General features: G+C 33.2%; 1 protein-coding gene across 1 annotated transcript; it reads left to right on the top strand.

Annotated features, from left to right (window-relative positions):
• Nucleotides 1-7,364: 7,364 nt before the first annotated feature.
• On the top strand, nt 7,365-8,548 carry ESE3 (Integrase-type DNA-binding superfamily protein). Its single transcript, XM_085756384.1, has 2 exons — nt 7,365-7,585; nt 7,817-8,548. The coding sequence occupies exons 1-2, from the start codon at nt 7,503-7,505 to the stop codon at nt 8,301-8,303; spliced, it is 570 nt and encodes a 189-aa protein (XP_085612510.1). The 5' UTR covers nt 7,365-7,502; the 3' UTR covers nt 8,304-8,548.
• The last annotated feature ends 4,584 nt before the right edge of the window (nt 8,549-13,132 follow it).

Below are 13,132 nucleotides of genomic sequence, written 5' to 3'. Positions count from 1 at the left end.
AGTTGGTTGATGAAGGATGGAATCATACTCGGCAAGGGGGGTGAGATCATAGGAATCAAAGGAAGTTTGGTGACTTGATGAAGTGGAAGAAGATGTGAGAGGGGAAGAAAAAGGAAACTGACTTTCATAGAAAATAACATTTCTTGACAAGAAAAAGGCATTGGAATGGATATCATAGAGAAGATATCCTTTGGTTCCTTCTCTATATCCAAGAAAGACAGATTTTCTAGCACGAGGATGGAATTTAGAACGATTTTGTTGGATAGTGGAAGCAAAAGCTAAGCAACCAAAGACTCGTAGGTGGAGAAGAGTAGGTGGCTGTTTATGGAGTAATTCGTATGGGCTTTTATTGTGCAAGAGAGGAGAAGGAATGCGATTTATAATATGCACTGCATGCTGTACAGAAAAATGCCAAAAAGAAATAGGAATTTTTGATTGAAAGGAAAGGGCGCGGGCAACATTAAGGATGTGTTGATGTTTCCGCTCAACAATGCCATTTTGTTGAGGGGTTTCAACACAAGATCGATGATGAATAATGCCTTTAGCTTGATAAAAGTCAGACATCAAGAATTCAGGCCCATTGTCACTTCTTAAACACTTGAGTTTATGGTTGAATTGAGTTTCAATGAAAGAAATAAAATTGGTGAGATGTTGTCTAGTCTCACTTTTGGTTTTCATGAGAATGATCCATGTAAAACGACTAAAATCATCAACTAGTGTAAGGAAATATTGATGGCCAGAAATGGATGGAGTGGCATATGGTCCCCAAATATCAGCATGTAATAGATCAAAAATATTAGAAGTGCGAGTGAGACTATGGGGAAAAGATAACTTTCTTTGTTTTGCATAATGACATATATCACAAGGAGATCGAGATTCTTTAAAATTCACAAAGGGAAATTGTGATGAAATACATTTATGTGTTGAATCCGATATATGTCCTAGTCTACTGTGCCAAATGGAACCGGTTTGTGCAGTGTCACTAAGTGCTTGAGAGACAGAGTTACAAGAAAGACCAAAACTTGAACCAGAATCTTTAAGTTGAATTGATAAAGGTTTCAACACAAACAGTCCTCCAAATCTCTCAGCTGCACCAATCATTGTCCGGGTTGAAATCTGCAAAATAAAACAACCATTAATGGTGAAGAAGACATCATAAATTGTGGTGTCTAAAAGCTGGGTGACAGAGATCAAATTAACATGGAAATTAGGGATGTAATAGACATTATGTAGAATAAGGGATGGAGAAAGTTGCACGGTGCCGGAAATTGTGGCAATGGTTTTCTGGCCATTAGGTAAGGACATAAACACAGGAGAAATTGTGTGATAAGAGACAAAGTTATGTAAGGAATGTGTGATATGGTCAGTGGCACCAGAATCTACAACCCAGTGGTCAGAGATCTTACCAAAAGTAGGAGAAGAGGATGAACTTAAAGCTGCAGGATTAGATATAACAGAATTTACAAAAGGTTGATTGGGACTAGGATTCGAGGGTGTTGATGAAGCTTGTAATGTTGAATGTTGTAGAAGCTGTAAAATCTGATTATATTGCTCTTGAATGGTGTTGATAGTAGCTGGAGTGGGATTGGCGTGGCTTTCTCTTTGTGGGGCATTAGAAGCGGTAGCAGCAACATTTACTGACTTAGAGTTTTTATGTTGATAACCAGGTGGATAGCCATGTAAGGCAAAACATGTGTCAATAGTATGATTGCGTCTACCACAATTAGTGCAGGTTCGATTATTAGAACCACGACCTCCATAATGACTTCCACGGCCTCTGCCACGACCGCCGTGGTGAGTAGAAGCGAAACTCGAATAATTATTGCCAGAATTAGAAGTAGTTTGCTGAACCTGCATAATAGAAGACTGTTGATCGACAGAATTATCAGTAACAATAGAAATTAACATTTGTCGTTCTTGTTGAAGAACCAAGGAGAAGCATCGATCAATATCAGGTAAAGGATCGAGAAGCATGATTTGAGACCGAACACTTGCATACTGTTCATTCAAGCCTTTCAAGAATTTGATGACTTTGTCTTGTTCTTTGTGTTTCTTCAAATCAGATGCAGCACCACAGGTGCACGGAATAGCACATGAACAATCTTTGAGAGGTCGAAAATTCTCCAATTCTTCCCAAAGTGTTGTCAAATGAGTGAAATAAGAAGAGATATCTAAGGTACCTTGCTGATAGCGAGCAATTTCTTCGAGAAGGTCAGCGATTCTAAAGATATCGCCGTGTGCAAACCGCCGCTCCAAACACTTCCAGACCACCGCGGCACGATCGCACCACATGATTGACTTGGCGATGGTTTCTGAAATAGAGCGTTGGATCCAGGAAAGTACCATATTGTTGCAACGGATCCACGGATCATAAAGAGGATCAGACACAGCTGGAAGATTAAGAGTACCATCAACAAATTTCAACTTGTTCTTGGAGATTAATGCTACCTTCATTGAGCGAGACCATGACTGATAGTTTCTGTGATCAAGAAGAGGGGTAACAAGTATAATAGATGGATTCTCGTTAGGATGAAGGTAATAGGGATTGGTAGGGTTTGTGGCAAAATCAGCAAAAGGTTGAATCTCCATTGATGAACAGCGAAGAAACGCAATCTCCGGAAGGAAGAAAAGCGGAAGTGAGCTAATCTGATACCATGTTGATTATCAGAGAAAGAGGAATTGAGATATAATTCTCATTTCATTGTTGTGTAAAAATCTGATTTACATAGAGAGCTGCTATTGATTTATATACAAAGTTATAAAACTATTGAAGTACTGTAACTGATGTAAAACTAATAACTAGGTAAGAACTAACAGACTTCTCTACTATAAATGAGATAAATTAGCATCTTTATTAGGTAATATGATATAACGTGACCCACAACTCTTCCAAACATGCACTACATAGAATAAAAAGGAGAAATATAGGCATTATATAGAATCAGTTCCGGTTGAAATTAGCAAATCTGCATTCAAAACATTAGAATATGGTATTTTCAGGTATAAAACATGAACTAACAAGCAGAGAGGGAGCGGATTCTCTCGTGTATAATTTACATAAAAAAAATTAAAATGTTATTTCAACATTCAAACTCACTTAGTAATTGTTCGGAATATAAAGGACTTGCTAATTGTTCGGAACATCTCTCTTCATCACACCTTAAGAGAGGGGAACCAACGTGCGGATTTCTTTGCTAAATTGGGTGCTAATTCAGATGCTCATCTTGTAGTCCACCATTCGCCTCCAGCTACCTCCTTCCTCTGCTTAGAGCTGATGCGATAGGCAATTTCTTTGTTAGGAGCTAGCTGTTTGTTAGGAGCTAGCAGTTTTCTTTTGCTTCTGTTTCTGTTCTTTTCTGTTCTTTTTTGTTTCTGTTAACCCTTTTGTAAAATAAAATAAAAACATTCAAACTCACTTCATCTAAACTTTTACGTGTTTCTCTCTCGATGAATGATTAATAATTAAGGGAAATGCTAACCGATACCCCAGGGCACTGATTAATGATATGAAAAAGGAAATTATATAGTAGTTAATGCATTGAAATTGTGTAATTAATTTTTAGTAAAGTCAAAAGCAGTTTTCTTTTATGGTAATAATTCCCTTTTATGGTATGCTTAACTGGTGCCCAGGGGCACCGGTTAGCAGGACCCAATAATTAATAATTACATTTTACGCGGGGCACAAGTTAGCAAGACCCAATAATTAATAATTACATTTTACTTTCTCAATCTCATGTGTAAATTCATATTCGTAGAGATCATTCAACATATAAAATAGCAATCTCATGTGTAAATTCATATTCGTAGAGATCATTCAACATATAAAATAGTCGCGTATGTATTTTTAAAGATAGAATATTTACATGTCTAAATATCTTTATGCTATGTGGTGAATTTTCCATAATGAGGATTTTATGGGCGTTCACTATATGTGCAGGACTCTATCATTTTCTGAACAATGGCCTGATTTTCTCTCTAAAGGCCGTATTGCTTCATATGTGTAGTGATTAATATGAAATCCAATTTCTAAAAATAACTTTGTGTGGAGGGGGAAAATTCACGGACAATTTACAAGTAAACGTTAGGTATACTTATACGTTTTCCTTAAAAAAAAATATACTTATACGTTCATGATGTGTTTGATTTGCTAAAAAATAAGAGGTTGAATATGACAACTCCAGTTATACCGTGTTTGATTGTAAATCTGTTTCAGTGATTGGACAAATTAGGGGCAAAAGACATGTCAAATATTGAAATATTTGTCCACCAGTCACCAATAAACCACATCACAACTTTTTGTCACAAGAATAAATTTTTAAAAATACCAAAATAGTCTTGTATACACCAAACATCATATAAGACAAAAAACTATTTGATATCATAAAAGTTTGTCATGTGTTGTTCTCTTGAATACATATATTTTAACGGATCAAACACACCCTAACATAAAATTTTAATTCAATGTAAAATTGATTTTTTACACACATTTAAATTCTCACATTGAATTAGATATAAAACCTTGACATAAGATTATTAATAGATCAATTCTCACCTTACAAATAAGTTTTGTAATAGTTATATCCAATCCAAATTCTAATATGATACAAAGTTTACTCGAGATGTCCAGTACTGAACGTGAGAGGTGTGTTGAAATTCTCTCATTAGATAAAATAAGGCTTAAACATATATATAACTTTATAAGTTGAATGCTCATCTTACATGTCGATTTTGTAAGGACGAGTTAGACTCAATATATAAAAATGTAGGACAAAAATATAATAACTTATTATTTCTTTGGATTACTATAATAATGTATTTAACATGTCGACAATTTAATCCCACTAATGAGACATGAAGGGAAATCAACGATAACCAATAAAACATTGTATCTTCACTTAACATCTTAAGATAACATCTTGAGATATTAGATATATGAGTCTTTTCACTAATATGTTTTTTAATACATAACTCCCACTTTAAACACTATTCAACAATAGGACCTTACGAAGGTAACAAACTAATTCATCAAAGAAAAGACAAAATGACATAGGGGGATGTCGTATACGCACATGCATGTGTGAGTTCAAGTCAGGACTCATAAAAAAACACAGTGTGCTCAATTTATTACTAGTTTGTTGAAGGAAATCCCATGTTATGTACTTATCCATAAGCCAAACCCTTGTCATATATATTTTGTTGTTAGATTCAATGGATTATGGACATTGTTGGCATGTGAAGGAGAAAGATAGTCCACACATGACTCGGACATGATGGGTGTCTACAAAACCATGGGAAGTTTAGATTATTTGCACAAACAAAACAACCCTGACGAGAAATTAGTAAGTAGAATACAAATTAATTAAGTTGTTAAACACTGCTTTTGCTAATTGCTCCCATCACCCATGTTATGTTATGGGACCCATTTCACGCGTATGTATGGTAGGGTCCTAACAAGTTTATGTATTTATTTGACTTTCTTGACCTTTTGTGCATACAATTTGATGTTAGCTGGAAACCAAAATTAAGCTCCCCTTTAGGAAAAAAAGAAAAAAGAGACATAGATAGGGATATTTATAAAGTTCTTAATCTTTTTTAATCCTTGGCTTACATGTTACTTGTTCTTTTGTCTCCCTTTCTATTCCTTTTTCCTCTTACTTTTTACAATAATTGTTATTGTTATTATTATTTTCCTTAATTAGGTTTAGAAAGAAACAAAAAGCAGATGTTGAATAGTTTTACCTTCCTATCCTTATAGACAGTCATGCAAGCCAGCATAAAACTATGCTAACAATAACATTGACCATCATCTTAATTGTTTGGTTACATGTGGCACACATACATGAGAGCACCACCCTATGCAAAAATTAAAAATAGACCCATCATTGTTTCTATTATATGGGACTGGTCACAGATGGGATGGGAGTGACCAAAATTACCTCGTCAGTTCAATGAACGACAATAATTTTGTTGTAAATTAAACACATAGAAAAGGATCTTCCCTGTAGCCTCATGATTCTCACAAACAACAATTAACTGCTTCATTTTCAGCAGATAAAATAGCGAGTAATGTTTTTTTGCCTAGTACTTTTTAATTTCTCTTTTGAATGTTTTTAGGATTTTATATATCTAGTTGAATTTTATTTATTTACTTAGCATTACCCTATAGTATGGCCCGATGAATTATAAAGCACATGGATGCATAGTAGCTACTAATAAGAGATTTGAATTCTCCGAATTTACACAATCACCTATATCATCAAGATCAAACGATTTACATATTGGTTGTGTTTTGAACCCATTTAGAAACGTTATAATGTTGTGGACTTATCACTTTAATGTGACAGTCCAGATCGTGTGACTGCGTCAAATGCTTGATTTAGGGAGTAATGAACGCATAAAATAAGGATATCATTTTACGCTGAAAATATCCCAGCTACGTGAAAGTGAGAAACTCCCAAGTAACCACTGATGTGTTGACTTGTAAGAGAGCCAGATTCATTTAGTGTAATTTGGATCTCTTTCAATTAGAGGATCACACATTCTCGCATTCAAGATATTGGTTATCCTTCGATCAAGATTAGATGGTCTAGCCAAAATACAAACTAACAGCTAGACTGTATCTCGTTTGATGCCTCCATCATACACAAAAACTAAATAGTAGAGGAAAGTGTTTTGTCGTTCATGTGTTGGTAATATGATATGATAATACTGAAGAAAATTTGATCAAATCATTTGATAGGTTAGAGTAATTATATGATGGTCCAAGAATCTTTGATCCTAAAATCGATTTGCCCCAACTTGCAATTGACCCAATTATAAAATACATGTTGATACAGTGATACAAACATATTGGTTAAGTAAATCCAATTATAAACAGTATTCATCGATGTTTAAACAGATAACTATTGCAACATAGGATCGTTATCTTGGTCATGACCATGGTCTAAAACGTGATATTGTCTGTTAAATACTAACAGAGAGCTCAAATTGATCTATAAAAATAATTTTGAGAAGGATATGTTCAAAGATCTTCTATACAAGAGAATACTACAAACCAGTCATTATCCACAAATTGCTTCCTTAGGATCAGTTTTCACATGAGAAGAATCTATGAACTGATCTTAATAATAATAACTTTAATAAACTTATACTTTTGTGTCCCGTGTATATTTTGAAAGACATGTGAATTATTTCTTGTAACACTTATTCATTGATCATGGTCTGTAAATTGCAATACACCCAAGTTATTATCATAGCTAAATAAAAAATACATAAAAAAAAATAAGGCATGACCACAAAAAAAAAAAATCCTTTGTGGGACCCTTTTCCCTTATTAAATGGTACACAGATCCATTAGAAAAAAAGTGTACATCTGAAACAAACCCCAACTACAAAAACCCATCACCTCTCCTTCTCCACCTCCTCCTCCTCTTGGTTTCACAACAAAATTCTATCACTCCTCAAAAACACTTTCTGAAAAGAATACATTTGTTTTTCCTAACATGGCTAGACCACAACAACGTTACCGAGGCGTCCGACAAAGGCATTGGGGCTCTTGGGTCTCCGAAATTCGCCACCCCATATTGTAAGTCTAGACACCATCGTGATTTTGTTAAAACTTAACGCATGTAAAAAAAATCATTAGTACACCGTGATCCTGCCAAACTCATAGCCTCAAAAGATAGTAGTAACTGTTTTAAGTTTTGACACATTACATATATGCACATTTCACATTTCTTTAGAAGCATATTCATTTCAAGTCATTAATTAATTATGAATGAAAAGTTATAACATTTTTTTTTTTCATTATGTGCAGAAAAACTAGGATATGGCTTGGTACTTTTGAAACTGCAGAGGATGCAGCTAGAGCATACGATGAAGCAGCAAGACTAATGTGTGGTACAAGGGCAAGAACAAATTTCCCTTACAACCCCAATGTGTCACAATCATCATCTTCTAAGCTTCTCTCAGCAACTTTAACTGCTAAACTGCATAGATGCTACATGGCTTCATTGCAAATCACAAGGCCAATATCTCTGCAACAGCCTCAGAAACAATCTTCACAAAGTGTAAACATATCCACAAACAATGTTCCCATGAAAAGTAGCCAAGAAATTGATACTACTATGAAACATGAAGAGGAAAAAGAATCAGAGGGAAATTGGGTTTTCAAGAAAGTTAAAGTGGAAAATTCTCAGCAATTTATTAAGCCTCTTGAAGAAGATCACATTGAACAAATGATAGAGGAATTGCTTCATTATGGGTCTATTGAGCTTTGTTCTGTTTTTCCACCACAGACATGAAAGTGAAACACTTTTTTTCACGTCTTTGACTTTAAGCATTTTACTTCACATTCTTATTATTATGCTAATTTAACTAATTAATATTATTAATGCTTTAGGCATTTAGCTAGTGTCCTCTTTTGGTCCTAGATTTTTTATCTAAGTGACCCATTGGACAATGTTGTTATTATTTTATGTACATCCAATTATGTTGTCATCAGTCTATGATATTATTATTGTGCATGTTTCTTGGCACTTTGTTCAAAGATTATGATCCTTGCAATTTGCATTTCTAGTTGTAGAATCAGTTTCTTGTCTGTAATGTAAGGGAGATTTGTCAAAAGACACGGCTAGAACTTTATTTCAAAGACTCTGGAGTTTTATGCACTGACATTGCACTTAATTCTGACACAAGTGTTTGAAAATGAAATTTTTCCATTGAATGTCTGTAGCAATAAAAATTAATGATAATAATAATAATAATATACTACCTCCCTCCAATGCTAGAAGCTCCATTTGTAATTTTAATTTTCATATATATTACAAAATATGTATAATTTTTATTTTATGTGTCTATTTTGTACATAATTGTTCATAAAAAATCATTTTATACAAAAATTAGCTTAATTGTGGAATGTGAACCAATTACCCCTTCAAAATTTGTTAATTAGTATTGTAATGTATACAAAAAATTAAAGAACTTTGCTATTTGGCAAGAAGTTTTTCAGCAAAGGGAGACTAAATTGAGATAGGAGACCCTCCAAAGATCATAGTACAGGATTGTCAATTATTTTCCAATAGAATGGGCGTGGGCGTGAGCAACATAGGTTTGACTTGCTGCACAAAAGATATGATTATGGTTGCATGTAGGATAAAAGTTTTGGGGGGGAAAAAGGATATCCTTTTTGCTTTGTTGGCCATTGTTGCTTTAAAGAGAGAAAGAATGGACACTGAATAAGATTGAGTGGATATTCTGATGATTAATATAAGGTCCCATTTGTATCACAAAGGGGCTTTTAAGGTTCATTTTTGCAACTCCTCTTTTCTCCAAATCATTCATTCCTCTCTGCCTCTCATGCACGCTTCCTTTCATATTTTTCCTCTCACTTATGCATCAAAGTTCAAACCACATCACTTTCAGACTTTCACAACATACTCACCAAGAATTTCATGGACCCTGATGAGTTTTCCATATCAACAATAATTTACTTTAACTTTAACTTATCACATTTACACTTAAATTAACAGCTCAGTAGTAAATCCTATTACTATTAGAAAAAAAACTCAATATTACTCTATCTCTAAATATAGGATCTCTTCAAATTTCTCCCTGTACTTTTTATTTGATCATTTTCAAACTTTTATATACAATAATATAACTTCTATACCAACATATTCTTGAATAAATTATATATTTCTTTGAAGTATATAATGAATATTATGATAGAGCATAAATTAATCATAAAAGTTAAACTTGTGAAACAATATCAACTATCAACAATTCCAATAATAATTCCTTTTGCAATTTCAGATATATTTAAAGAAAGGTAATAATACACAAGGACGTTGATTCAGTTGCTAAATAATTGACTCATAAGTCATAACCCCTATAAAATATGGGTTCAACTTCCGTTATCGACATGAAGATGAAGATCTCGTTGATAGATAATATGTCTCTTTCGAAAAGAAAAAAAAAGTAAGTAACTCTGCAAAAAAAAATCTTGATGTATATCTCGACAAGATTTGGGACCAACTCACTTAAACATTTTTTGATAAAAAAAAGTTAGATAGTGTATTTAATGTGGAAGATATTTATATTTAGGGAAAGTACTAAATTTACTATAATTATTTCATAGATAAAGAATTAGTGTTTACATCAAGAAGTGATATAACCAAAAATTAACTTTCCCTTTCTTAAAAAGTGTTATTACAGAAGAAAGCTAACTCAAGTAACTTTTGATATGTTGCTTCAGAAGAATTCATTATCGTTACCACAACCTTTGAAACCGACCTAAGAGAAGCATGAAAACGATAGTGATATCAAAATCACCGAATCAATTTGGTAATCCTAAGAGGGAGACAGTGTCATCTGTGTATTTTTTTTTTAACCCTTCCATTCTGATAGAGGGGGTCATAATAATCTAAAATTCAGTCACGGGAGAAATAAAAGTTGACTAAAAATTGTTCCGTCCAAAAATCGGATTTAGATTAAAGTTGACTAAAAATTGTTCCGTCCAAAAATCGGATTTAGATTCTTTTTCTGAACAATTAATCTTTTAGTGAAACTCATTAACCACTTAAATTCAATCGTTTGATTATATTTAATGTGTTAGGTTCTCCGTAGAATTAATTTTGATGGACTTATTATGTCAAATTGATTTTATCTAATAGGATTTTTGCTTAAACACATTCAACTAAAAGTAAATCGAACAATTTGGAGGCAAGAATCCATAGTCAAGAGTGAATTCTCAAGACAAAATAAACTCTATTCCAACACATGCTAAAGTGAAACAATTAATTTTACATCTCTAGAATAATTTTTTCATCATGCAAAAGTGAAACAACCTACAAAAATCACATACTTACTCGTCTTTGATAACTCGGTTATGTAAGTGAAGAGAGGTCCGTAATAAAATAAAAACGTATTTTTTTTAAAAGAACAATGTTCTATTTAAAAATTTTAAAAGATAAATACAAGGTGTCATATATATGCATTACACCCAAACGTGAAAATCACTACCGTATACATGAGGAACCTCAAACCACCCTCCTAGAAAAACACCCACCAAACATCAAAAGCAAGATGACTCAATTCTAATACGCCTAAAACAAGACAATAGAAGAGGAAAAGGAAATCAAATCAGGGGAAGAAGAAAAAGAAAGTCGGATGGAGTGATGGTGATGGAATGCGTGGTGTCAGAGAGAAAAGGAATAAGTTTTTTTTTTTTTTAATGGGGTAGTACTTAGTAGTAATACTGAGCTATAATTTTTTTTTAGGCCCATACCCTGGGGAGGTCCGGTTTCATTGAACTCCTTGCACACCCCAAGATCCGACCCTGTTTGATAACCTCACGTCAGCTTCAATTCAATATAATAATTACCCAATTCTAAGATTCCATTACTTATTGGAGCAGTTCTTGTATCCACAATAATTATGGTCTAGAGCAACAAACCATGGCAAAGTTATGAGGTTATTTTTTTTTTCCTTCTATTTAATACTATATATTAACTATAATGAGGGTGATTGACATGATTTAAAACCTTATTTTTTACCACCATGCTTAATTTTTTTTCTTTAGTAACTAGAAGGATCTTCTCCCATAATGTTAAACTGGACATATTACTACATGGCACATGCATTCAACATTTCCGATTGAAGGGTCCATGTTGCATGCACTGTATGTAAACATGTATTGAACAATGAACAATAGTATTTAGAGTTTTCAGAAATGAAATAAAAATAGTGTTTTTCTAACTAAAAATTCAGATTTTAAATTTATTTAATGGATTGTGTAATTTGGTGTCCCATCTCTATCAGTGAAACTTCATGATTATTATCACCTGTTTGGGAATTGATTTTGCTCCCCACAACCATCAAATAATAAAGCAATTTAGTCTCATTATTTTGTTTTCCTTTTGAATCACTAAAGTTGGTTAAATCATGGCATCTTATAGTGAATTTATCATCATTAACAGTTTGAATCTTGTGACACAGAGGAGCACTTTAAGGTTCACCTGCCCTCACATTCCCATTTTAGTTTATAAATGATAAATGCAACAATATTACTTAACTGGAGTCAAATTCGTGAAAGGGTTAAATGTTGTATGACATGTCTGTTTTATCTAGGAAATTATGTTGATTACCTTAGTTAAATATACTGGATGAGTTGATGGGTTGAATTGCGCACATGATGGCTCTTTGACTTGTCATTATTATTACTGCTAAATTGTTTGCAATACTAAAAGTGTTTATCTCTTGTTTGTCATTAAGTACCAATAAAATATTAATTACTAGTTTAAACTAAGTGCATACTACTGATCAATTATCAACTCACGATTCTACTCCTGTAACTACTTTAATTAACAAGATTACTTTAGCAAACATAGAATTTAATACACCTTGTTTAGGGGGCACTTATTTCAACGTTATAGAATTATGTACATGAGAATGATATTCTTAGGAATCCTATCAGAAGTTATTTGCACAAATATAGTATACATTTGCTAAGTTTTTGATATTTCTGGAAACTTTTGTAAAAAAAAAAAATTAGTTTAAAAATATACAGTTAGAAATAGTGCAAATTGTTGGGTCAAGAGATCAAATATACATTTTTTTATGAATTTTAAGGATGTCACATTTACGCATTGAGACATCGGTGATTATTCAATCGAGATTAGACAATTCAAAAATATTATATTTTTATTTTGCAATTTTAAATCTAGATTGTTTGATCTCCATCGAACAACCACCGATGTCTCAACTGTGCACGGGAGATCCAAACCTAGATAAAACCAGAAGAGGAAAGTAAAAGTCATTCTCAATTTGATTTCAGTACAAAATTTCATTAGAAGGAATTCCATAAAGTAGGAAACAATGTGTGTGGATGTTATTGTTAAAAGACAGGTAGGTGAAGGAGTCAAGGTTGTGATCCTCCTTATAATGAAAAGCAGTCAAAACCAATCATGTTGCACCCAATCATGGTTTATATGTAGAATGCTAGAAATTCTGTCAAAAAAAAAATGTAGAATGCTGGAAATGTTAAGGGGAGACAATTATACATGACATTGTACCTCTCCCCACTCCCAAAATCACATCTGCAAGATTATTTAGATTTTGCAAAACGTCTATT

This window comes from Medicago sativa, chromosome 3, assembly GCF_051527215.1.
Source record: "Medicago sativa cultivar Bolivia chromosome 3, Bolivia_mono, whole genome shotgun sequence".
Lineage (NCBI taxonomy): Eukaryota > Viridiplantae > Streptophyta > Magnoliopsida > Fabales > Fabaceae > Medicago > Medicago sativa.
Note: the sequence above shows the minus strand (reverse complement) of the source record. Positions and strands in the feature narration are given on the sequence as shown.

What these genes read in the sequence shown, in the direction of transcription:
- ESE3 (XM_085756384.1), top strand. Translation starts at nt 7,503, where the DNA reads ATGGCTAGACCACAACAACGTTACCGAGGCGTCCGACAAAGGCATTGG. An exon ending in GAAATTCGCCACCCCATATT is followed by an intron (nt 7,586 to 7,816) that starts GTAAGTCTAGAC and finishes CATTATGTGCAG; the next exon opens with AAAAACTAGGATATGGCTTG.